The 26,148-nt window shown below is 46.5% G+C and overlaps 2 protein-coding genes and 1 long non-coding RNA gene across 48 annotated transcripts in view; 1 reads left to right on the plus strand and 2 right to left on the minus strand.

Moving 5' to 3' along the window:
• Positions 1-16,634, plus strand: part of shot (dystonin-like protein short stop) — a 109,498-nt gene extending 92,864 nt beyond the window's left edge. For 31 of the 46 annotated variants that reach the window (XM_031989193.2, XM_031989196.2, XM_031989199.2 and 28 more), the window contains 14 exons: positions 27-274; positions 1,395-1,469; positions 1,842-2,013; positions 2,085-2,202; positions 2,313-2,542; positions 2,746-2,863; positions 6,451-6,602; positions 11,226-11,385; positions 11,582-11,719; positions 12,018-12,201; positions 12,683-12,745; positions 13,218-13,337; positions 14,000-14,059; positions 14,523-16,634. In XM_031989193.2, coding sequence (XP_031845053.2) covers positions 27-274; positions 1,395-1,469; positions 1,842-2,013; positions 2,085-2,202; positions 2,313-2,542; positions 2,746-2,863; positions 6,451-6,602; positions 11,226-11,385; positions 11,582-11,719; positions 12,018-12,201; positions 12,683-12,745; positions 13,218-13,337; positions 14,000-14,059; positions 14,523-14,685 — 2,001 coding nt within the window. In that variant the 3' untranslated portion in view covers positions 14,686-16,634. Of the gene's footprint in view, positions 1-26; positions 275-1,394; positions 1,470-1,841; positions 2,014-2,084; positions 2,203-2,312; positions 2,543-2,745; positions 2,864-4,246; positions 4,473-6,450; positions 6,603-8,405; positions 8,513-10,353; positions 10,416-11,225; positions 11,386-11,581; positions 11,720-12,017; positions 12,202-12,682; positions 12,746-13,217; positions 13,373-13,999; positions 14,060-14,522 lie in introns of those variants that run through there. The other 15 variants (XM_076370707.1, XM_076370717.1, XM_076370716.1 and 12 more) reach the window with 12 other exon arrangements.
• Positions 4,353-5,492, minus strand: LOC143174905 (uncharacterized). Its single transcript, XR_012999389.1, has 2 exons — positions 4,947-5,492; positions 4,353-4,877 (listed from the first exon to the last, which is right to left on the minus strand). It is a non-coding gene; the product is annotated as an uncharacterized LOC143174905 (long non-coding RNA).
• Positions 16,635-16,761: 127 nt separating the features above from the next.
• LOC116432389 (uncharacterized) lies at positions 16,762-25,623 on the minus strand. The gene is made up of 10 exons (XM_076370719.1): positions 24,649-25,623; positions 23,642-24,181; positions 22,329-22,752; positions 20,391-20,560; positions 19,159-20,314; positions 18,958-19,079; positions 18,497-18,781; positions 17,869-18,406; positions 17,460-17,713; positions 16,762-17,282 (listed from the first exon to the last, which is right to left on the minus strand). Exons 2-10 carry the CDS (start codon positions 24,074-24,076, stop codon positions 17,136-17,138), a joined length of 3,531 nt encoding a protein of 1,176 aa, XP_076226834.1. The 5' UTR covers positions 24,077-24,181; positions 24,649-25,623; the 3' UTR covers positions 16,762-17,135.
• Between the last annotated feature and the right edge of the window lie 525 nt (positions 25,624-26,148).

A 26,148-nucleotide genomic window follows, 5' to 3' on the forward strand; every position in this document is an offset into this window, starting at 1 on the left:
TAGTTATTGTTCGTTACATCTTTTAGGATCTGGACAATCTTCTGGAGGAATTGCTGTCATGGTTGGAAGGTCTGGAGAATACTTTGAACGCTCTCGAAGCGGAACCTCTGCCAGACGACAAGCCCACGTTGGAGATGTTGATCGCTGATCATCGAGAATTCATGGAGAACACCAGCAGAAGGCAGAACGAGGTCGACCGCGTCTGCAAAGCCAGGCAAATCAAATCTGTGAAAGACACCAAGAAGATAACGAAGGCTAAGTCACCAGCGCCGACGTACGTTCACATTCACTGTCGTGCTTTTATTCCCGGTCCCGTTTCTCTTTTAGCAATGATTAATCGCGGAAGGCTCGCCGAGGATCGCGCTCATCACGAGAGTCATCGTTCCCTGTCCGAGGTAGACGAAATCCTTTGCGATCAACGACGCGTTTGTAACTCGCTTCTCGAGCTGTCCGATCTTGGCATTCGACAGTTGTTTATCATTTCTCCTATTCATTCCTGTAATTCGTTCCCGTTTGAGCTTTTGGCGTTCATGTTGAAACCGTTGGAGTGCATGTTGCGTTTGATGATCTCTAAACACTTTGTTTCCTTTTCTTTACTTTGCTGAGTGACAAATTTTTGTATTTCACATTTTTCTGATCCGATAAAGTCTGAGATTCCGATGAACGTCCAAGAGGGACGCCTGGAGAACGACAGCAAGGTGCGTTGCCTCGCGAGATTGGCCTCTTCGTCTGTTCTGTCCATTCGAATACGCTTCGTTCGAGAGTTTGATCAGTTTTCATCTATCTTGAGTAGAGTACCGACGACAAAATGGATTAAAAGATTTGTGCATCGTAGGCAGCATGGTAGCGTAAAGTTGGATATGAGGTTCTGAGGACACTCGGAGCGCGTCCGAAGCGTGTACTATGCGGGATATTTCACGAAACGGGTTATAAGGAGTTTTTCTTTATTAAGTAGCATTAACCGGTCAGTGATCAGACATCTCGTACTCCTTCGCAATATCTAGTTTTCTAATTATCGTACAGATACAAATTACTGAAGCAACTTAGGGAAGTTAAAGAAGTACAATTGAATAGAAATTGAATACATTTATTTATTGGTACAACAATGTGTACAGTTGAACATATAACAAACTCTTTGTAACGAACACAGTGAAAGATCCTACAGTAAGTAGGGAGGACAGGCCTATGTATCAGCAAGGAGTATATCAATTGAAAGAGACGTAGTTTGTATCCGAGGTCTGTTCTCCATCCGTTTTTCCCCCGTTGCTCACCACGTAAGGAAACACGAATCGATCGCCGAATTGGGACACGGTGATCGGTGCACGAAACCGCGGATTCCGTCGCGCGGTGTTTTGGTAGAAGTGTCGAGTGATGTGACGCATGTTCCTGTTTAGCCGAGCCAGCCCGGGCCGTGAGAGAACTCCAGATTCGTTGCCGCACATCGGCCCACGCTTCCCACCCAAAGGAAGGTTCGTCAAACCCAGCCTTTTAACTTCGACCATAGCTCTGCTTTCAGACCCCTTGACACATCTCTTCCTTTTATCTCATCTTTCTTTTGCAGTTCGACTGGTTGCGTTGGTTACACATTACGCTTACAATTTCCTCCAACTCTTCTTCTTCGTTTCTTTTCTTAGGATTCTTATTTCTTTACCGTCAATAAGTACAATATGCTCCTTTTCACTTGAGATTTGTTTGAGATTTTTTAACACACAGATTGCTCGTCAATAGTATTTAATGACTCTTTTCAACGTTCATTCGCTTTCCATTGCTTCTCATGCTTAGTTCACCGGATTCCTGTTTTTAACTGGGTGTAGATGTTGACGATCTTCTTTGGTCTACAGCAAAGGCGCCGAACCTGAGTTCCGCAGTCCGAGAGTTAAGCTTCTCTGGGACAGATGGAGACATGTCTGGATGTTGGCCTGGGAGAGACAACGTCGACTTCAAGACAAGTATAATTACATTCAGGAATTGGACCGCGTTGCTAACTTCAGCTGGGAGGATTGGCGTAAGAGGGTGAGTGGATCAAAGACTCCTAGTTGCATTTCTTTTGAAGTCCAGTATCGAACGGAGTTTATCCTTTTCAGTTCTTGAAATTCATGAACCACAAGAAATCCAGGCTGACCGATCTCTTCAGGAAGATGGACAAGAACAACGACGGTCTAATTCCTCGCGAGGACTTCATTCAAGGAATCATGAACACCAGTTAGTACCTTTTCATTACCATCTACCTTTCACTAGTATCGTACCTAATAAATGAACCAAAGATTCTATAGAATTTTAACGTTTTCAATCCTCTGAAATTCACTTTCTAGAATTCGAGACGTCACGGTTGGAAATGGGAGCAGTAGCGGACCTCTTCGATCGCCATGGCGAAGGATTGATCGACTGGAAGGAGTTCATCGCCGCGTTAAGACCGGACTGGGAAGAACGCAGGTCTTACAACGACACAGACAAGATCCACGACGAAGTGAAACGACTGGTGATGCTGTGTACTTGTCGCCAGAAGTTCCGAGTGTTCCAAGTCGGCGAAGGGAAATATAGGGTATTAAAGAGCACCCGAAACAACCGCTTCAATACTTTAGCTACCAGAAGCTCGCATTAACAGCCTCCTTATCATCGCTGAAAGATTGACATCCTTAGACATGAATCGTTGATGTTTAAAAGACTGTTAAATAACTTCTGATGGACAAAGTATCGATGAGAAAAATTCCAAACAATTTCTAATTATATTATCCGATTCGGCAGTTCGGTGACAGTCAGAAGCTGCGACTAGTTCGAATCCTACGATCCACCGTGATGGTGCGCGTCGGCGGTGGATGGGTAGCGCTGGACGAATTTTTGTTAAAGAATGATCCTTGCCGCGGTGAGTATTTCACCCGTCTGGTCTCTCTGTCTCTGTCTCTTTGTTCCGTTACCGTCGAGTATATCCGGGATCGATGAATATAGTGAAAACAATCTCGTCTCCGAATGCTACCGAGCAGAGACTCGCGAACGATCCCCTAAAGATTTCACCTACACCAAAAGGTTTACCCTGAACGCGACAAAGATCGATCGTTCCCTCATCCCTCCACTGTTCCCCATCCAAAGAGGCAGCTAAACGCGTTTATTATGTTTCTTTTCGCCGATTAGCGACGCGTGTGTGATTTGTTTTCTACCTTTTGACCGGTTTATTGTTTTTCTTGTTCTTTTTTCTCACAATGAGTGCGCCAATCCAATGACGCGTGTGCTTTTATTTTGTGTTACCTGTTTTCTTCGTGTTTTTGTGTTCCTTGCCGCTCCGTGAATTTATTAATAGAAAGCAATAACACGAATTCGATTCGCGAATAGAAACTCGCTGCCTCGGGTACACTCGTTCATTTGAAATAAATAAATCATCACGCGGCTCGCCACGTGTAATTACGCGTTCTCATCCATTCGTTCGAGTGTTCATTCTCATTTCTCACGTGCGTGTACGATCTCAGCTCCTGAGGTACGATTTTGTGAGCGTGACTAATATCATTAACACCCCTCCGACACACGTTTGTTAACACGCTGATCATTGATGATCGTCACGTTGGTCTCGCGTGGATCTTTTACCTGTAACTGCTAGGTTTCGTTTGGGCTTTTTTACTAATTTCCGGGGTAGCCGTTGCGTTTTACAGTTACCGCGGTACTTGTTTCTCTTAAAGTCTGCAGAGATCTCAAGTGTTCGAGATAATTATGTCATTAAACGTTTGACAAGATGTTCAGGATATTCAGTGGACTTTGTTATCGTCAGTTTTGTTGATTTTATTCGTCAGACATTTGTGAAACGCGACAGTTTCCTCGATTGTTAAAGCATATAGAATATTTTGGTACATTAGGAGACTCGTATTCGCTTATCATTAGCCTACTAACTAATTGGTTCATCCTCTGCCGATCCCTGGAACCTCCACGTAACACACTGTTCTCCATTCTAGCTCCATCGATATATCTCGTTCGTTGTTTCATTTGTTTTTTTGTTTTTTTTTTTAACTATGTTTTCGTTGATTTGATATTTACGCACAATTTTATCGACTTACCTGTTTCTCCGATCTCTGTCTCTCACGTGTAATTATTTACCCTTTTTGAATTACAAGCATCGAATTTCTTTATTGACATTTATTGCATGCGTTACGTTTCTCTTGAAACTTGAGACTTCTCGTTGGGAACACGAGAGAAAGAAAAGAACTAATAACTACTACGGACCATTCACTAAACTCCTCTCAATCGTAATTAACCCGTCAAGTTTTTCTAATGCCGATACCGGACCCTAACAAACCGGAACAACATGAGGGTTGGTGTCCGCTCGGTGAGAATCTTTTTATATGGGAATAATTGCTACTCGTGGCCCGTGCGCGTAAAATATAATTCTATTTATCCTGTACGATGAACCAATAAGTGGCAAATACACGAAAAAACAGTAAAATACATTAAGATCGTTTCGAAGAAAATTATAGAGCACCGTACTGGCCACGAAATCGTCGTTTTCGTATATCCTGCATGATACGTATCTGTCCGTGTGTACATACGTTTGCTTCTCCTCGCAACGAATTTATATCGTGTGATTGTACAGCTCGTTTTTGCGTGTGACCGAGTGTATGAGTGCGTTCTGTTTGAACTCGCGTTCGTGTTTGCGTGTGCGCGTTAAACAGCATGATTGATCTCTGTAATCTCGCGCGAACTTTTCTCAAACAAAATTCCAACCGCGGTCGCGTAGTTTCATCATCTCCGCGTCATTACTTCCTTTTCTGGTCATTGTCCGTTTCATTCATACGTCGTCGCTGATTTGTTGGTACCTTTTCTCGATATTTACCGCGATCTTCGTATTCCACCCCTTGTCAACGTTGATGTTGGAAGTTGGAAGTTGTCGAGGTTCTCTGTAAGACATTCAGCTCTATCTTTAAGAATTCTGCGATGTAGGAATGTAATAACTTGGGATTTAGTACTTTCGAAATTGAATACTTTAGTCATTAGAGCGTTTAATCATTCGGGAACTAAGTAATTTGAAAGTTCAATCATTTGGGAGTGCAGTAATACAAGTATGGTAACTTATAAATTCAATTGATCTTAGTGTGCACTACTTTGGAAGTGCGGTATCGTGAAACTAATCAGTATTCCGAAACTCCAATTAAACAACTTGCAACGTCAGCGCTGCATACGCATGCCAACCCCTGTCTTAGAACGAATTCGCGCGAAGCGTAATTAACGGGAGAAACAGCACCGATAAATCGACTTTACATTCCATTCATCATATATCACATTACTATTCGGGATCGATGCAAATCAAAGCGGTTCTCCGACACACGACAGTACAATGTAACGTAATTTGTTACTCTCTCACCGAATGATTTATTTATTATTTTTCTACACCCAACCCCGTACTCTTTTTACCAGAACAATCGTTCTATAATACACTGTATTTTTTTCTCTTTTTGTTTTTCCACCGTACACTCGCACACAAACATACCGTGTACGCCGCTGGCAACGCTCTAACAACTGTCGCTGTAATACTGTCGCCTACTACTTTTACTGCCACTGTCATCTCTGAATTCTATATTTCACTTTCTCTCTCTCTTTCTCTCTCTTTTCTCTATCTCGCTGCTCCTATTCTGTCCGCGCATCCGCGCCAATAAAAATATACTCTCGTCGTTTCTACGCTCTAACAACCGCGCATGTACGCTGCTATTTTGCGTATATCTATTTCTAATTGTACCTATACGCTTTACTAATTATTATACTATCTGCCCCTTTCGATCGCTCTGATTTGTACTATCGTACCACCCAATTTCTGCTAAATGACAAAACGATATTTAACAATTATCTATCTCGCGGCTGCCCGTTAATTATCTGCTCTATGCCTATCGCATATCTTTATTCTCCCCTTCTTCTTTCCCTCCGTGCTCTGTCGGTTGTTGCTGTCTGTCTCTGTCTCTGTGTCTGTCTCGCCATCTTCCCTGCTATCTATTCAATTCTCTGCCTTCGAATCTTTGAATCTTTGAAAATTTGAATCTTTGAACCATTGAATCTTTACGTTTTTAAACCTTTGAATCACTGAATCTTTAAATATTTGAACCATTGATTCTTTAAATCTTTGAACCATTTAATCCTTAAATTTTTGAAACGTTAAAACATTGATCTTTGAATTTTTGAACCGTTGAATCTTTAAATCTTTGAAACGTTAAAACATTGATCTTCGAATCTTTGAAACTTCCTTAAATTCCTCCGTAATTTTGAAACATTGAATTTTTCAATCTCTCTATTCTGTCTCTCTACCTCGCTACCCGACTGCCTGTCTATCTTTCCGCCCCTCTGCGCCTCAATCTTTCTGTATTTATCTGTACAAAATACATATTCTTCTATTACTCTCGCCCTCTAAAAAACAATCCCGGCATATAACGTCCCGTAACCGGCTTTCGTTCTAACTTGCGTGCACGCAACACACCACTGTAGCCAAGGGAAGAACGAATATCGAGCTGCGAGAGCAATTCATACTGGCGGACGGGGTCAGCCAGACAATGACTGCGTTCAAGTCGAAGCCGAGCCCGACCTCGACGCTGCAGCGTACGCAAATCACATCCGCGAACGCAGGACCCATCACCAAGGTAAACGTCGCCAATCCAATCGCGTCCTGTCCAGAATGGATCGTAATCCAGACCGTCGATCGCTCGACAAGTCGCTCAGCCTTCTTCCGTCGCGAGTTTTCGATGTCCTCGATCACGATCCATCCGGGGACTACTCGTTTATCTCTCACAATCTTTCTCTTTTTCTTGATCTTTCGCGATTCTTCCATGGGATTCGATCTCTCCGATGATCCGCGGAGAGATTAGACACGATTGATCGTTCGTCGATCTCTGCAAACGATCGATCAACGATCGATCATAGGATGGGAATCGTTTTTGTCAGAGGAAGTGTACTCGGGATGGTTCTCCTTCAACAATTTGGAGACTAATTGCTTTCTTTCTGGTATCGACGTGCATTAGAATGGCTTATCAGTTCGTTGCATTTACTTCTTCGAAATTTCTAAAATTCTCATGCACTCAATCTTTATCAACTTTTACAATTACCTACTCTTCGTGTCCTTCAATCTTCCGAGCAACTTGTTCAAAAACTACTTCCAGTTTATATACATCATACAATAGCTATAAATTTCATCCCCCAATTGGATATACTACTCGATCTCCTCGTAAACTTCTATTTCAACCAAGCTTATCCCGAAGAAATTCCGCATCTCTCAATACCAAGAAGAAAGCAACTCCGAATGGTACGTTGGTCTCGTGGCCAATCGACGAGTCGAAGTCTCTCACGAAAGAAACTGGCAACGTCGAATTACCGGAGGGGTGGTTCGATCTCGATCGTCAACGTCGCACGCATCATACTACCCTCGATTCTGAACCCTCTTTCTCTCTTTCTCTCTGTCTCTGGTCTTGCCTAGTCGAAGATCTCTGTCGCTAGTCCGCTGTAAGGGTAAGTACCAAGAACAAATCAGTTCAGGAGTATACACCTAGCCTCCTGGCGAGCAATTTATCTTACACCCTCGCATGCCAGCATGTCAGCTTTAGACAAGGTAGCAGTCGTCGCACCTAGAGCTACCCTCAAGCACCAAAGAGGTAGTCGCTTCAGTCAGCTCTCTCACCGATTCGGTTTCCATTCCCGAGCCCGTCTCCCACGATTCCTTTTCAGTTCTCAACCCCGCCCCACCCCCCTCGCACTGTATCGTCCCTTACAGCCCTTAAGCCACGCTGATCTGCGTCTTCGAATCGGTAGAATTTTGTTTCCGTGAGTCGAGCCCCGGCCGCCGCCATCGGGGCCGAACAGTCACCTCAGGAGATGCGATTTCACGAGACTGTCGTGTGTGTCTATTGTCCACATTGTTTCTCTTTATTTCTCTGTTTTTCCTTTTAGTTTATTTTTTTACCTCACGGACGTTCTCTCCGCGAGGACGAGAGATCACGGGGATCTCGAGGATCCCGTTGCACGAACGCGGCGTCCTTGGCGGGGTGAACGAGCAGCTTTCGAGCGAGATTATTTAACCATTGCCGATGCGAGAATTTTTACGAGTTCATTCGAACGGTAGATCGGGGATGTTTATGCATCGAGGTTTCATTTGCGTCGTTCGAACGAAGATTGTTAAACCGAAGTTAGATGGAATTAAGGGATGATACTATTCTCTATACTTTAATCTCGAGATCAATGAGGTTTCGCCTGAATTCGAAAGTCTTTAACCTTCCTTCGCAGGAGTAATTAATGATAAGAGTAGAGTTTCTCGATAGTTGCTCGACACGTTGCTCGAATGCTCGGTCGTTCGCCCGGCCGCCGGGACGGTCGCGTGCAAATAAAAAGAACAAGACGGTTCGCAACGCACGCGCGTTCGTTGCATTTCCTTAAACTTTTCGTTTGTGGTGTAGCGGAGGAGTTTATGAGCCAGCTGACGCCGATATTTGAGAGTTTGAGGCAAAAGGAGGACCTCCCGTGCTCGTATCCCCTCCACATGCACGCCCCCTCTTATCATTGGGTAAATAAGAAACTCTCTATTCTCTGAATTCTGCTGTCGTTGGTGTGTGATCACACGGTGTACCCCCAGTAATAATTAATAATAATCTCTCTTCCTCTATACATATATATATGTATATATATATACGTACATATATATATATATATATATATATATATATATATATATATACACATATACATTCTCTATCTGTCTCTCTGTGTACACATATATCTCTGTTGAGTTTCTCGCCAGTTTTTTTCCTGTTTTTTTTTTCACGAACTCGTAACCTGTTTTATTTCTTCACATTTTTTTTTTGGTTTTCGCAGTTTTCTGTTTTCTTGTTGTTCTTTATTTTATATTTTTTTGGTTTCTGTTTCCACGAGTGCGCTTTTGTTAACGCGGGCATCGTGCGACGACCGATGGAACCGCGGTTGGCCATTCTCAGCGACCGATCATCGCGCCATCGAGCAATCATTCCGTTTTCTGTTTCTCTTCGCTGTATTGTCACTCGTTTCTCGCTGCAACCGTCCTCGCCATGCTCCCCCGCGCGGTTTCGCTCGCGTCCGATTCCCGCGGTCGAGGAAGATGATCTTGCATGCGGTAGAAATGGTAGAATTAGATCTATCGCTGGTCTAGGTGCATCGATTCACGGACGGAGTCGGCTCCAGTTCCGAGCCGATTCCGCGTGACGAGCGATTCGTTTCCAACGGATCTCGACGACTGATCGGGCGGACGCAGCATTGCGTCCTCGGTCGACAACGCGTTAGGAAGCATTGCACGGTGGATGTTGAGCCACTTTCCCATCCGTGAGACGCGTCGCACTGGATACACTTGGAACGCGTTGATTGTTGTCTTTTGGGATCGTTCGAAACTCGAGGAACGTTCAGAACTTCGCTTCGTTAATTGCCGATTGGCTCAATAGGAAGAGGATAACGGAATAGACGAAGAAAAGAGAAATTTATACAACAGAAATAATTAGACCAAAATAAAGAGGGAATGCTTGATTATCCTTTGAAGATTAACGAAGAAGATTGCTCTAGCTGGTGATCGAATTAATTCATTATCTTTTCTATTTTCCAAATTTTTACTTTCCGGTGTTTTATGTACGTCATACTCGTGACTCGCATTGAACGAAGACAATAGAATTCTCTGCGGCAGTCAACGCGTTAACGAGGAAGAAAGGGTAGCTCTCGCGACTCACCGACAACTCGAGTGTGTTCTGCACCGCACGTGACACACGTGAGAAACATGGCTTCACGTTTAGTCGCGCACATTGTACCAGGGCGTCGCAACATAAGAGAAATCACGGACGATCGTTGAAAAATCGGCAGATGCATCTACACGACAAGAGATAATCGCATGCGTCCGCGTCCTTCTCGCCGCGCGCCGATCTTCTCATCCGTTTCCGCAGTAGTTCACGGATTATTCTTTCGTTGCCATTTGATTGGATGCCTCTGAACGATCTCCCCATTCCTCGTAGAATGAACCGGGATTCTTGTAGCTCGGTTTCAGAGACGAACAAACGATCGACGGATCCTCGAAATTTCTGATTGAAAATTATTTACGTCACAATTGATGAGAATTGTCAGGCTTCGGTATTTTCAGACCAAAGTTCAACTAGAAGCTGTGAAACTTTTTAACGAACGCGAACGAACGTAGTTCGCGGAAGAATTTCAAATTTGAATTCCTCGATGTCGATAGAGGATGTCGATCAGTTTTTCCGTCGACGCGTTTCGAAAACGGACGGTCGGATCGCGCGGAAATTCGCCGCGTTTCGCGAGAGATTTGATACGGTGTGTACAACTGTACCGATATTATGCATAACGATCTCCTGTATTGCTGTATTGGTGCGTGCATAGTGGCGTTGATCGGAGATACTTCGAATCACCATAAGCTACTCTATCTCTCCCAACTTCCTCTGGTAAGTTTGCATGGAATCTTTGTTTCTTTTATTTCGTTGATTTTTATCGGTTTCCGTAGAACGTAAATACAGTCTCTCTACTTCTGTCTGTCTCTCTCTCTTTCTTTCTCTCTCTTTCTCTATGTCTCTCTCTCTATTTCTCTCACTCTATTTCTCTCTCTGTATTCTCTCTTCTAGACCACGATGGTTTCCGTTTCGTTTGCAAATTCGTCTAGTAACAATCTTCAACGTACGATCGTTCGATCGTTTGATCAATCAGTCTTTTCAAGTTCGCATCGGCGGCGTTGGAAGGTTGTGAACGAACGAGCGAACAGCAACGCGACGTTACGAATTATGTTCAGATTAAAATCATTCCAGTGAATTACACTGAAACAGTAGATTCCATAAATTCACAGTATTCTCGATTTTCTGGAATCCTACAGCAAAATGTTCAGGAATATTCACTGAGATTTCCTTCTTCTTTAAAGTACAATCGAGTCACTAGTTCTTCGCCTAACGATTTCTTAATTCTAAACGAAACGTTGAACGTAGTAACGTATATACTCTAATTAAAACACTATTTGCCTCAGATTAATCGAAAGAGAGTTCTGTTTTCAGCTCAGGATTTCGTATCTTCGCAATTATTTCTCCGTTTCGTGGCTCGGTACACGGTGTCGCAGTAACTAACAGCATCGTTTTAAACAAGGAAACGATTCTCGCTGTTTGTCTCTGTCTGTTTGTTTGCCTACGTCTGTCTCTACTCTCGTAGAACACGCATATCTCTCCTGCCCCGTCGTTTCCCCTGTTTGAATCGAGATTTCTGTCGCGTAGGTGAGGGAACGCAGCGCGCGAAGCGTTCCCATGGGACAATCGCGAGCGTCTCGCTCTTCTCTGAGCGCTGGGACACCGGACAGCCTCAGCGACAACGAGAGTTCCTTCAGGATTGGCTCCAGGAAGACCAGTACGCCTTACAGAAGCACCATTACACCCGGTGAGTCCGAGAATTTTAGTTTTACTACATGAAATCAAGTGGTGACTGAGAGTCACCTCCCGAGTGCATAGGGTTAACTTTCAGGCTCGTTCGTTTGCTGTTTCCGAAGAATTGCATCGTTCTCGAGAAAAATAGCTAAACGTCCTATCGAATAATCTAACGATGTACTAATGTAGATCCTTTTGTGCTACTTTAGGCGGTAGTCGTCCATCGAGCAGACCTGCGTCGAGACCAGCGTCCAGACCAACCAGCAGACCAGGAAGCAGACCTGCCTCGAGACAGGGCAGCAAACCACCGAGTCGATACGGTTCCACTCAGTCTCTCGACAGCACAGGTAGAATATCCATCTTAATGAAACTTCGAAACGTTAACCCTCAACATTAGAAATACTGAGCATTTAATACGATTAATATGCAGTTCCTATAAAAATTGTAGCAATAGATTAGTTTCAGTTTCTTCAGGCATCCATATGAGACTCAAATGAAACTATTTTCAGTATCATTTCGAATATTCAATGCTTCGAAGATATCAATAATTGCTAAACAACTATATTTAAAAAGATAGAGCACTTGAAAGAGAAACGTTCGAGCAGTATTGGAGGAGATTTTCCTGATTCCGCGTGAATTTTTCAGACGACTCGACGAATCTGAGCCGCATACCGCGCAGAACAGCAACGAGTACAACGGGAACAACACCGACCTCCAGCAGACACAACAGCATGTCAGGGAAGAAGCTGGGAACGCCAGTGAACGGATCAAGTTCACGGCCGAGAACGCCGACCGGTCTAGTTAGTCCAGCCAGTGGCGTATCAGCGAGGTTCGTACTCCATAAACCAAGTTTGACCCCTCGTGTGCCCGAAAGAGAAAGAGAACTAGGATGATGAAGGATAACTTTAAAGGACTAACTCGCATCTTGAACACAGTATTATCGATCGATGCGTCGATCGTGCACGATGATGATTTAATGTATCGATTATCCCTAGCATTTTGTACCCAGACCTTTTTCGTTTCTTTATATATATATGTATACATATATGTGTCTATCTATATACCAATACGTATCTATATATTTTATTAATATTCTGTTGGTATCTACTTTGAATTTCTCTGCGCAAGAGAGACACGCCAGGAAGATGCGCGGAGACGAAAGAGCGCGGAGCTAGTTAGAGAAAACCCGAGGATTTAGAAACGCATTATTAACGCCGACGTAAAACACTTAGGTGTCCACTAAAACGCGTGTCGGTAACTTCTGTTAACGACGATTAACATTAAAAATCTGGTTAATAACATGTTTTTAGGTTTGGCACGATCCATAGAGCTTCGAGCATTCCAACCCTGACTGGTGTCGGCACACCGATCAGGTAAACCTAAATTAACGATTATCGGAGCACTAGACTCGGTATAATTGGGAGCTATTGGGCTTATAGCTTTCACGTGTTATCTATGCGGTTATTGTACACGGTGTGTGTGGCTAGTCTTGAAACGGATCGCGTCGTCTGGGAGGGTAGCTTTCCGAACGATCGTTCTCTCGCGATAACTCTGGAGGTCTTTCATTATCTTCTTTCTTTTCGTTTTCTTTTTCTTTTTCTTTCATAATCATTTTCATTCGTTCACGTATCAGTTCGTGGCTTTCTTGGTTGTCTGGCTTTTCGTTGGTCGGTTTATATTTTACGTTCGGTTCCGTTCTTTCTTTCTTTCTTTTTTTTTTTTCTTTCGAGCTTCACTTTTCGTTCAATCATGCAGTCCCTGTTCCCCCGCGGTGATTGTCCGAATGTTTGATCGTCGAATGGATCAGAGGTAGCTTACATTGATGATTCGATGGTGATGGTTTAGCCACTCGAGGATCCCCGTGTACGTGGGCACGGATATTAAATCCCCGCAATCGATGACCAGCAATATATCCACCCATTCCATGCGAAGCAACGACTCGACGGTTTCTACCGATTCCACCGGGTATGGCCGAACTGTTTCCTCCGCTGTTAACACAGGCTAGCTTTCTATCTTCTCTACTTTCTCTATTTCTGCACTTGTGTGGGAAGCATGCCACCGATTCCCCACCCCCTTCTCTTCCCTCTCGCCAAACTTTTAGACACGATCCCTGGTAGATCACCAAACTGTAGAACATCCTACTCTTCTGGGTTTGCTGTTGCGTTTGCTTGTTTAACATGACACGCTTCGACGAATTAGACAGGAGCAACTTTATCTTCGTTTCTTTCGCGAAAAGTTTGCGGGTATTTCCGTGAATTCTATGTCGATAAATGTTTTCGGGGAATAGTATCTTTTAGAACGTTATGTTTCAGAGTTAAATAAATAATTTTTTTTAGTTATGTTTATGTTTAAAGATTCAAATGATTCCTCAGAGCAACCTTGATATTCTATTAGATTTTCGAGATTCTATTTTTAGCAGATAAGGGTTGATATTTTTCATTTATCTTGAATCTTCTCTAATTACATGTCGGTTCAGTCGTGAACGAGGAATGCGAAAGCTCCGTTGACTTCGTCGAAGCGTCCCTACTCGTTTCTTTCACTCATCTCCTAATTTGAAACACAGATTAACTAACTCATCGCTTGGGAAGGGTTAATAATCCATTGCCGTGTCTGTTTTCTAACATCAGGAGCAGCTCGATGTGTACGAATTCAGCAACTAACACCTCGTCGGCCGTCAAGCCAGATAGGTAATTCATCGTTTCGGTTTCTGATCTGTTTATTTTTTGTTCTGGTTTCCTGTCGAGGGTTTTTTTCTGTCGCTTGTCCAAGGGGTGGCCACGCGACCCTTATTTCAAACGCGCCGTATCGACCAGGCTGCGTAAATGATCGTACGAAACGATCGCGATCGGCGATCGTCGTTGAACGTTATCTTAAGACAACGTTTCTCAAACTGTAATCTGTTATCCGGTTCGAATTCTCACGAGCAAAACATTGGCTTTCGAAAAGCATTAACCCCTCGCCTTGCGATTCGTTTGGCAGCAACTCCTGCAATCGGAACTTGAACAGTTGATAATCTTCCAGTAGAATATCGGATCTATGTTCACTGGAAACGTCAGATTACTTACTGTGAAGTTTAAATATTCTGTATCGCAAGTTTGAGACTCGTTGGCCCGACGAGACGGTAGCTAATAACAGGAAATAATTCTACAGAACGAGGACACCGTCCAGCGGATCGAGCACGCCGCTGCCGCCATCCCTAAAGCTGTCCAGGAAGCCGTCAGGCGCCTCGGACACGTCCGTCTCGACGACACCGACCACCCAACGGAAGGGTAAACCGACGCCGATCGACCAACGAGCACCATTCCGATTATAGTCGCCGGACATTCGTATAGTCATGCGAACGAAAAGAAGGCCAAACGTCGGTGCTGGGATCAGCGACCCTATCAGGGAGATCCTGGCCGACGCAACGCTTAGGATAATCTAATCTAATATATATATATATATATAAAAATCTATATATATATACATAAATCTATAAATATATAAATATATGTAATAACGTAATTCGAAAACCGCGCGGACGCCTCGCTGGAGAACGCCGATCGTGAATTAATTGATTAATTAATTAATGAAATAAATAAGTAACTCAGCTGCCTGGCTCCAGTGACACGTCCGACTGTCCACCGGAGTCGAGGATCTGTAAACACTCTTCGAGGCGTCCACTAATCGAGTGTGAAAGAGCTTAACATTATTATCGAACTATTTTGTAAAAAAGGGGAAAAAATGAGAAAACAAGAATTGCGCTAATATAGAGTCGCGACCGAGGCGAGAGAATGGACGCGATCAGCGGTCCGGAATAATGATGAAATTATTGGAGGGCCAGCGACGGCCGGCGTATACGTAGAGGTGTCCGAGGACAGGCGATACGTAGTTGGACCCGGCGGTCTCTGGTTGCTTCGTGACGGTATATCGATTAACAATGTTTTCGTAAGCAGTTTCTTTACCCGTGACACGGAGGAAAATAGCCGATAACGATTTATTAATTAATGTAATTGTAACGTTGCGCTATCCAATAGAAAGTAACTAGGTGTTCACCAGCCGTATCAGACAGAGAGAGAGAGAGAGAGAGAGAGAAACTGCAAGTGAATGAATCAGTATGCGAGAGAGAATGATTGTATGATCGCCTGCGAGAGAGAATGTGTGAGAGAGAGAGAGAGAGAACGTGAGAATGAGACAGAGAGAAACGTTCCTCGAAAGGGAACCTTTTTTCAGAGGATTCCCTCTCGCTGCGGTGTGTGTGCGCGTGATTCCCCGAATATCGCGGTTCGACGATACACGCGACCGCCGATTGCTCGAATATCCGTTTCTCCAACCGTTGTTCGGTCGATCGTTGTTTACTTTTCTTTTATTCTGAAACGATTCGTTCCGTCGACGCCTGGGGTCGCTGCGACGGGGAGCAAGAATTCGAAAGAAACGTTTCAGACTCTTTGAACCGGACGAGGATTCAAAGCGGAGAGGAAACGCTAGAAGGGAGATAACGCTAGAGATACCCACGATGTACATTATTTATATATCTGCTCTCGATTCTCCGGCTCGGTGTCGCAACCGGGAACCACTCCGCGACTAAGACAGTTTCCTAGTAAAAGAGACACGAGTCAAACGCTACACGTAAAGCAAAAGAAATAAAAAAAAAAGAATATTAACGATAATAATATTATATTATTACGCGTAACATTAATAATATTCTATTATTAAAAAGAAGTATATAAAATACGGATTGCCTTAAAAGTCTATCGCCGTGCCGCTTCTGCGCGAATCGTACCTGCCTGCCGAGGCGAAACCGACCACCGGAAGTTGAGAAACCGTCGGAGGCCCCGGGTAGATCAGGCAGAACCCGGCTGTCGTTTCTTATCAACGTTTCATCGATGTATCTCGGAAACGTAGCGTCGTTCGTTGATCGCGGGTTCACCCGGCGGAACGATTCCCGACTATCCCACGGGAGAAAATAGATCTTTACTCTTCCCCTGCCCCCTTTTTGTTTTCTTCGTTCTACTTCCACTTCTTCCTGCCACTCTTCTTGGTCTTTTATTCTTTTATCTTCTTTTGTACGTTCTAGGAATTGCGATTAACGCGAATAGCACGGATTCGTACGATGATGCGATTAATCTATTAACTATCTTTAAATGTTAATCTCTGTTTTCGCTTTACTTGAAGGTTCTGTATCGTCGCTACTAATTGCAGTGGAAAGAAAGAAAAAAAAAAATATACGCAAACGCACACGCATTTGACACCAAAAAAATGAAAAAAAAAACAAAAGAATAATCGTTGTTAATAATTCTCTACTGTGACTGTCTTCTCTTGCCCGTCTCTCTTCTCCTGTGCTTCCCGGCGAGTTTGTTATCGATGAAAAGGATCGAGGAAGGAGGAAAAATGAACCGCACACGACGGATAGTGTAAAAATTACTCGTTTAATTCTCAATAATCGGAAAAATTCTTCAATACGCGAAACATCGTATATACAAATCATTCTTGTGCAAATTTAACGATCCTATTTACAGTAACAGATTCATCATGCCCTACGCGATACGTGTCGTGCGTTCGATCGGATAATTTTAGTGCCGTATAAGCTCGGGCGAACGATCGGGACACGTCCGATCCGATCGATCGGTCCCGCCTGTGCGCGCTGTCGCTTCCGAGGCAGCCAGTTCGCTATCCTCGCTCGAAGATTAGGCGTTCTTCCGCGGATTAGCTAATCCCGACGACGAATTGTGCCGATGGACCAGTCTTGAATACTGTAGAAAACGATCAACGAACAGCGATTCTTTACTTCCGCGCGAGCCTCTGAAGGCGCGTCTTCAATCCAGTCGCGCTCTTCTTGGTCTTCTCCACTTTGTTCTTGTTTTCGAACTTCTTGCGCATCTCCTCCATTCGCTCCTTCATTATTCGTTGTTGCTCCTTTTTCCAGATGTCCTACAGCATCACCAGAATCATTGTAAAAGAACATCGAACAAGGAAACAGACGTTGTTGACCCTTTAGCAACGATCTTTCAATTGCAAAACCTAATTGACTCGCTCAGAAGCCAAGCGGATAAGTCCAGGGAAATTGGGAAGTTTCTGAGCGACTCAATTGGTCCTTCATTAGCCCACCTTCAAGTCCTGACAGAAACCCAGCCAGAGCACGAAGAACGCGTTCGGATCTGCATTGTCTAGGCTGCTTCCTTTGGGAGTGTACTGGTAGAACAGCATCAACGCCTTGAACTTGCTCCTGGCTTCCTGCAACGCTTCCTGCTCGTTCGCCAGTTCCACGTTCGCCTCGCTGAAGAACGAATCCATCTTCGACTTGAACGAGCTCGAACCTTCGGGGTCAGCTTCTACCACTGCTTCGCATTTCTTGGTGCAGGCTGCAGGAAAGTAGAAACTTCGTTATAAACTGTACAACGTTGTCATTCAACGTATCGTAACATTCGTATCTGTAAACAATCAAACAACTACTGAAATATATTTACGAGTTCTTAAAATATTTCATACATTCCTCGACATTAAGACCTTCGTTTACCTTCCAGTTCTTTCCGCAACCTTTCAAGCTCCCCAGAGATGTTATCGAAGTTGATGTTCGAGGCAGCTTCGATGTCCGCTGGCTCCGGAACAGGCAACGGCAGCGGTTCCTCGAAATTGTGATCCTTCTCCTGATCGAGCCTCACCCTCACAACGTAATGCAGCAAAGTTATACCGGGTACGTTCGATTTCACGTCCCTCAGTTTACCCAGGATCTCTAGACCGAAACCATCCGCTTGTCCTCTAGTCCTGTTGCCGCCGTTCATGTAATTGCCAAGGGTCAGGACCAACGCTATCACCTTCCTCAAGGAGCTGGAGTTCCTCAGAAAGTCGCAGGTGGTGCGCAGGTTCGTTAGCTTCGACGAGACCGAGGAGATCGCGTCGTGGAACTCGCTTTGGAACATCAGACAAGCGATCCGCTCGGAGAAGCTGTTTATACTGGCGAGTTTCTTGAGGAAGACCTCCGGTTGGTCCAGCGGGATGTCCGGGTTCGATTCCTCGAAGGACTTTATCTCCTCCAGTTCCTTGGCAGTTGGTCTCTGCAATGGAATCCAATTTTCTTTGACTCTCTCGCGATACTTTGTGGTACTTTGTGATACTTTGTCGAAGGAATTGGAACGAAAACTCACAATTTCGTATATCTGTTGCAGCGCTTCCAAACTGACCACGCTCGTGTCGAGATTGTAGACGGCGTTCTCCACCTCGCAGAAGTCCACGTGCAAGCTCTTCTCGAGTATACCGACCGTTTTCGAGCGCTTCGAGTCGAGGATCTTCGCTGGCTGGATCTTAGACGGTTTCGTGATGTCGTCTACCTTTTTCACTGGCTTTCGCTCGGTCACCTGGCGCGAGAACAGGCCGGCGAACTCTTTCATGTCCAGGTTTTTCTCTTCCTCTAGCTCCGCCCATAGTGGAATCTGCGAGGACAGATGCCGTTTACGTTCAAACTAATTGAATTCCATTCTAGGAACAAATAAGCTGGCACGGTTACAATCGACGACTCAAGAGTCTCTAAACGAACCAGCGAGCAACTCGAAAAGGAGCAAGTTCATCGAATGATTCACGAGCCGGCGGAAACCTCGGAATCTCTTACTTGAGCGGGAGAGTCTGAAGCTTCTACGGAACCACGCTCTGTCTGCGCCACCGGCACCAGTATCCTCGTCCAGTACAGCGGCTTCATGGGCACCTCTGGGCACATGGGCTCCTTTCTCATGCCTAAACGAGTAAGACCGCACTGATCACCGCCGATATCCCCACTCAAATATCCCAAGAACACCCTCATCCTGGTACTCACACGCTCTGCTGGCCGGGTTCCATCCACCCGCCGGCGGGGCCGGCAGAGGACAAGGCCCCGGACTGCCGGAGAATCCTCCGGGCGGAGGCGGAGGTCTCGGCGGTCCTCCGGAGGCTCCCAGCAACGGCGGAGGCGGCGGAAGGGAAGGTCCTCCGAGCAGACAGCCGATAGGCGGCGGAGGAGGGATGCCAGCTCCGCCGAGGACACCTCCGATAGGCGGAGGAGGCGGCGGCGGCGGCACTCCTCCGATCAGAGGAGTCGAGGGAGGAGGCGGAGGAGGTGGAATGGAACCTCCGAGAGCTCCTATCGACGGTGCGGGAGGTGGAGGCGGCGGAGGCGGCGGAGGAATCGAGGGACTGTCCTGGAAACCTAAGAAAGAATTTGACAGCGACGGCAGAGGAGGAGGGGGCGGCGGCGGAGGAGGTATGGAGCCAATTAGCGGCGTGGGAGGAGGCGGAGGAGGCGGCGGGACTGTCGATATCAGGCTTATCGAGGGCACGGGTGACGGCGGAGGCGGTGGAGGCGGAGGAACAGGTGGCGAGGCAGGTGTTTCTCTGCTCAGGGGCTGCAGAGGCGGCGGCAGGGGAGGCGGAGGCGGTGGAGGAGGCGGTATTCCGGTTAAGGACGTTAAACTTTGGGATGGGATCGACTGAGCAGCCAGAGGGCACGGTGGCAGCGGAGGCGGAGGTGGAATGGAGAACGTGGGGGCAGCTGGAGGTGTGGGTGCAGGAGGTGGACGATGGTCTAGGAAAGGCGACGGTGGTGGCGGAGGAGGTGGAGGGGGCGGCGGAGCCGCGCTGGAATGAGCTGGAGGAGATGGAGGCAACGGCGACGCTGGAGATGATAACGGTGACACGAGATTGCTCCTGATGACGTCGTTTTTAGGAGCTTTCGCTTCCTTAGGTCCATTTGCGATTGGCGTCTTTGGGCGCGGTTCCTCGAGGATGATTTCTTGCACGCTGGATCTCTCCGAGTCTCCGGACGTTCTCGACTTGACGTCATTGGTCCTTTGTTCTGGAGGTACAGTCAAAGGGGAGGTCTGCGTGGACTTGCCTTGGGTGGCTCTGTCTGCGTTCTTCGTCAGCTCGCGGAGTCTCTCCACTTCTTTCCGCAGAGTTTCTTTTTCCGAGTCCCTGCGATCTCTCGGTGGTTCTTCCTGAAATGTTTGTGTATACAGTAGTACCTAGCTGAAATGTTATTGAACAACTTGAGAAACATCTCCTCGATCTTACAGCGGCTTCCTTGTTCTGCGTCGCGCTGTCAAAGTTGATCGACCCGAAGAGTCCATCCGAATGCAACCTGGAGTACAACCTCGTGGCGAACTGCTCGACCTCCGCCTCCGTGAGCCTGGACTTGAGTTGCTCGGGCAGCACCGAGATCAGCGTGTCCACGATCCGCTTCTCTGAAAGATGAAACCCTCTTTGAAACCGTCCTTCGCCTTCTCCCTCGGTCTACCGCGGTGCGCTTTCAACGCCGAGGGATGGACCAAGCGAACCTATGTAATATTTAATGATCAAACTGGAGCTCCAGCCGCCGACGTATTCATTGCTCGCATCGACACCGTCCCAGGCTTCGTTTGGCATTGACGTTCAATCTCGCGCGTCCTTCTTCGAGATCCCCTGCGTCCGGGAAACCGCTAGATCGTAAACGAACGCCGGAGATACGAGATAAGAATCCGCTGTTCTCGGATCGTAATTATGTACACTGGTATCGAGATCAGTAATATACACACATGTAATCTCACAGTTAGAATCGCTGATCTCGGGATTAGTGAACATTGAACCGAGGCGTTTTAGCCTCTGGCGGTGGAAAGATAATTGTGGATCGCCTTGAGTCCGTTCAGTCCGCCGGTGACACTGTCGAGCTTGGCTGCTTGTGGACCATGAACCGTCGCCTCATCGGTAATCGACGGATCGAACGCGTCTGATGTCATTTCAAGCTTGGATTCTATCAAATATTCTCTTACTTCTCTTTTCTCTTGGATATATCAAACTCGGATGGTGCCACTATCTTTTATGTTTCTTTTATCTCGAGAATATCAAACACGAGTGATTCAAATATCTTTTATTCTTATTTTCCCTTGGAAACATCAAACTCGGCTGCTACCGAATATTTCTGATTTCTCTCTTTTCTCGAAAATGCCAAGCTCGAATGTTATCAGACGTTCTTTCACTCCTCTTTCGTTCTCGCGTAAGATCCGCCAAGACGAGCCGCGGTCGAACGTCGGAGTTCGCGGTGCAATGGGAACACACGACTGGGACACGTGGCGGGATCACGCCTCCTCTTATCGCCGCTCTTATCGACTACACTCGTTAATCGTCGTTTATTATCACGGCTTGATTCGCGTCTATTTTCGCGGCCCAATCGTCCGCAGTTTCACGTGTCGAGCCCGTTGAATATTCCTGTGCGGCGACAGCTTTCAGTGTTCGCGCACCCACTCCGTACAATCCTCGTCGAATTCCTCGAGGAACCGGCGCGTCGGACGTCCGCGGATCGGCAGGTTTGTCAGCGTTGTTTATATCGAGTACCGTTCAAGACCAGTTCCCTGATACTTCGCTTCTTTTTCTGACAGATAGTGATGTAACAGCGTCGCCAACCGAGCGACGATTCATTTATGTTTTCGACGATAAGAGATACATTGTGCCGCAGATAGTTGCGACTATCGGAAGATCGCAGCGAGCGTGACAGCGCGCGCAGTTGATGGTGAAGTATGAAATATTTCTCATTATATTATTCAAGAACGTTACACACACCGAGCATTTTAAAAACAAATTTGAAATAAACAACCGGAATATTATTCATCGACTACTGCGTTTCAGTGCCAAAATTAACCTCTACGAAAAGCTACAGGTAAGCTAAATTGATACCCACTTATCTCCGATCAAAGGCTAATTAAATCCACGCGTGAAAGGATTTACCCTTTGCACTCGAGAGGCGCCTTCCGGCCGCCATTTGATTTGACCAAAGAAAATTGTAAAATTGAAAACTCGAACATCGAAATAAAATAGTTCTGTCGCTTAATGTATGCAAGGTATTTCTTTGTGTTAATTGCAAGAAACATTGACGTTTCACCAGAAAATGAATATTTATTGAGAAAAATATTCTCGAGGGCAAAGGGTGAAACGACTGAGTTTTCAAAAGATAAACCATCCGCTCGACGCGAGACTCACCAGCTTGCGGAGGAAGAGGACTCGGCTCGTTCTCCTGTATCTTCGGGACCGGAAGCGTCGTCGCTGCTATCGTCGTCGTCGACGCCGAGTCCGACAGTTCCTTCTTCGCGGCGTCCGCTCCTTGGTCGTCGGGATCGGTGAAGACGCTGTCGCTGGAGGACTCCTGGCTGGGAGGCATCGAGATCTCCGACACGACGTGACTTTTGTTGGCCAGTCGCCAGGAATCGGTGACTAGAACGACCGGCCCTTGCTTCTGAGGGGGACAGGACACCGGCACCAACAGCGTATTCGATAAATCAACTTCCGCCGTCGCTTCCGCCGACTCCGCCGTGTCCGTGGATCGACGAGCACCATATTCCGCTTCGTTGCTCTCTCGCTGGTTCTGAGTCGAGTCGTCCGGAGGCTCGGGCTCTGGCTGTGGAACCTATTCGATGCAGCAGTCGGTTAGCTGCGAGGCCATTTCGAAAGTAATATTGATTTTCGATTAACCCTTTGCGGTCCGAAGTGCTCTTGGTTTCTCGCTTTGAGGTTCGCTTCGACGTTAGTTCATTCGATTACAGCTTAATGAGACGCTCTGTTTATTTATTCAAGGATATTTAGGAGTCACTGAAATGTTACCTTTAAATGGTACAATTGTGATACTACAAAGAAATATAGAAAAATTGTTAAAATAGGTAGAGGTTGCAATAAAATAGTCGAGTCCGACTCGACAGGACTGCTAAGGGTTAATACCTATGCCTCTTTCGAATCATCGGTGAACCGATTGTTTCCTACTTATTTGTTTCCTACTGATTCAATGATACTTCAATACTGCAAAAAATCGAACGCGAAATCGTCAATATACAGAGGACTCGACGCGAATGCAAGAATCTATACTATAGAGCAGCCTACCGAAAATGTCAAAGGATATTATTTATGAAACAGCTTGATATCTCTTGAATAAAATATTCGCTCGACCTACTTCCATAACGAAGACAAATCTTCTTCGATACATTCGCCATTGTGCTCGATCCTTGCCATCTTGCTATCACTTTCACCGAGTCGCAATACTGGGTCATTCTAATGCGAGCTCTCTACGCTAAATCTCTCATGCAATTATCTTAGAAAATAAACCACGTCTCTCCCGTCTTCGCGCTGAGGATGAATCACCGTTAACACCATGGTTACCCAACTATAACTTCGAAGAGACAACTATCGATATTACAAACGCGAATTTCATCAGGAATTCGAACTTCCGGATGTCCAAACTTCCAACCGTTGAAACTCATAGTCCAACTGTTGAGCCCTGCACCATGCCCTACACAGACCCTGACCTTTCTCACGGCGGACCCCGGTGGCTTGGGCGCCTGCCGCTTGCCGTGGTAAGTCGGCCTCGGGAGCTTCTCTTCCGGCCTGGCAGGGGCTGGCCTCCTGACGGGCGTCTCGTCCTCCGTCTCCCCGTCGTCCCCAGTGTCGGTGGTGTCCCCGAGGCCGTCGACGGACCCATGAACGCTGGCCGTCCCGTCAGCGTTCTTGCCCTTCTTGGTCTTCCTCTTGGCGTCGCTCTGCAGGTTGCCCATGTCGGGGCCAGCCGGGACCTCGGCCCCTCGACAGGCGGTGGCTCTCGGTGGTGCCGCTACCACGGTTTCCCCGGCATAGAACGCTCTGAAGGTGTTGACACAGAGGCGGGCGATGTCGCGCAGCGTTGGCCTGGTTTGCCGCGGCTGGGCGGCGGCTGCGCCCTCGCCCTCGCCCTCGCCCTCGTCCATGCCCGCCGCCGCTCACGGTCGATACCGAGGCTGATCCTCTCGCGGATTCTTACGGCAGTCCGAGGACACCCGTCAACGCCTCACCAGGCTGCCACCTTGGAGGACCTGCAACAGGGCTCGTCGAGGTTCGATCGTTCGGTACGTTTCGGTTCGCTGGTCTTCGTTCGGACGAAGTAGGGAAATTAGATCGTGTTGGAGATGTTCTGAAGGCTGGTGGGATTTTGTAACTGCGAGTGGCTACTGAGTTTGGAGTTAGACTATTTTCGCTAGTTAGGTGCCTAGGTTCTACGGGGATCCAGTGGAGTTCGGTTCGCGTTTGCTTTCGTAGGACTTTTGGTGAGAGTGCTATCTCTTATGAAACTCAGGAATAGAGATATTACTCGCTTCACTTCTGTATATCATTGGTGACTCGTAATTGGAGCAAAGGGTCCTATGAGAGACTTTGGTGAGAGTGCTAACTATCTCGTATGAAACTCAGGAATATCTATATTACTCGCTTCACTTCTGCCTATCATTGGTGACTCGTAATCGGAGCAAAGGATCCTATGGTCTGATGGCACTCGGGAGCTTACCTTATTTCCGAAAGCGAAGCCGATCCGACGAGTCCAACGATCTCGAAGCCTCTCCGCTGTTCTCCCTTGCTTCTACGTCTCGGAGACCAACGTTGAAGGTCGATCTCTAGGCAAACATCGTCGACGATACTCCGCAACGCCCGTGTTTACGATCTCGAGTGACGTCGGGTTGTCTCTACGGGATCGATCGCAGATCTATGGCGCGGTCCGATCGGGGCGGTCCGTTTCTACCGAATCCTCTTCCAGCTTCGTCGGTCGAATAATCTTCTAGCTTCCGATCGTATGGTCGATCCTCCGCGATCCGAGCTATTAATAAATCCGAATTTCTCTAATGTCAAGGTTCAGATCTCGACGAACGACGCGCATTCTCGTCTCTTCCTCCGATTCGCAACGAGATGCTCGAGACCACTGATCTCCCACTGCTACAGGAGATCGTCCTGCCTCCTTATCGAGACGATCGGTCGGTGTCTCGGTTCAACCCCTCCGGAATTGTAGGTCATCTGGCAATTTGCCATGCATCGAACCGCAGCCGTTCCGTCCACTCCCGAAGCTGCCCAGCGATCAGCTGGGGGTCAGCTGGCTTCGATCTTCGGACGTTTAAGCGAATTATTTGTTCCTCGACGGATCCTCTCCAGGAAAGTTTCTCGACGCAAGACGCGAATTAGGGGATCGCTGCGGCGATGCCTGGACTTCGCTGCGACACTTCTAGCGTCCTTGTCGTTTAGATCGTCTGTCCAGTCACGGCGTTCCATATAGACAGCCGGACGATGACGATTTACAGCACTTTCACCGAACGGAGGAAGTTGTCGAGGAGTCATGGGTTCCGATAGACACTTCCGGTTTCGCGGACACGATAAATCGCGTGCCGAGAACTGCGCCGACGACGAGCGACGAGACGTGCCGGCTTCGTAGGCCGGGACTCTGTTTCTCTTTTATTGCCCGCGAGCGCGCACGCTCCGCTGGAAACACGCGACGCTCCCCGCGCCGAGGGATTATCGATGTCACCGTGTGCCACGGTTAAGCTGCTTGTTTCCAAGTCCCTTGGACGGATTACGCGGTTCTTAGGGGATTTGTTGCTTCAATTTACATTGCGAATTCTGCGGTTTTGATGTTGATCCGCGGAATAATCGGAACCGGCGGATCCAATGATAGCGGAACCATTGAAGAGGCAGATAAGAATTGGGAAATTGCAGGTAGGGGATCTTTGGGGATCAAGAAATGCATTGATGTATATACGAAGTTTATAACGTATTGTTTAATTAACATTTTGTATGCTGTTTGTTGATTCTCATTCATTCGGCTGTCGTCTTTCTACTACGATAGTATGGTTGCTAAGACTGTCAATCTTATCGTATGTTTTTCAGTTATTATAAACATTTATTCTTATTCATTAAAAGTACTTCAAAGAGACAAGATTGAAATTAATTAAAATTATTAATATAGTTTAAACTCAGCGCCATCTGCGGCAAAATGCTGAAACTGGTAGCCATTACCGACGCT

Source organism: Nomia melanderi, chromosome 9 (assembly GCF_051020985.1).
Source record: "Nomia melanderi isolate GNS246 chromosome 9, iyNomMela1, whole genome shotgun sequence".
NCBI classification, from domain to species: Eukaryota; Metazoa; Arthropoda; class Insecta; order Hymenoptera; family Halictidae; genus Nomia; species Nomia melanderi.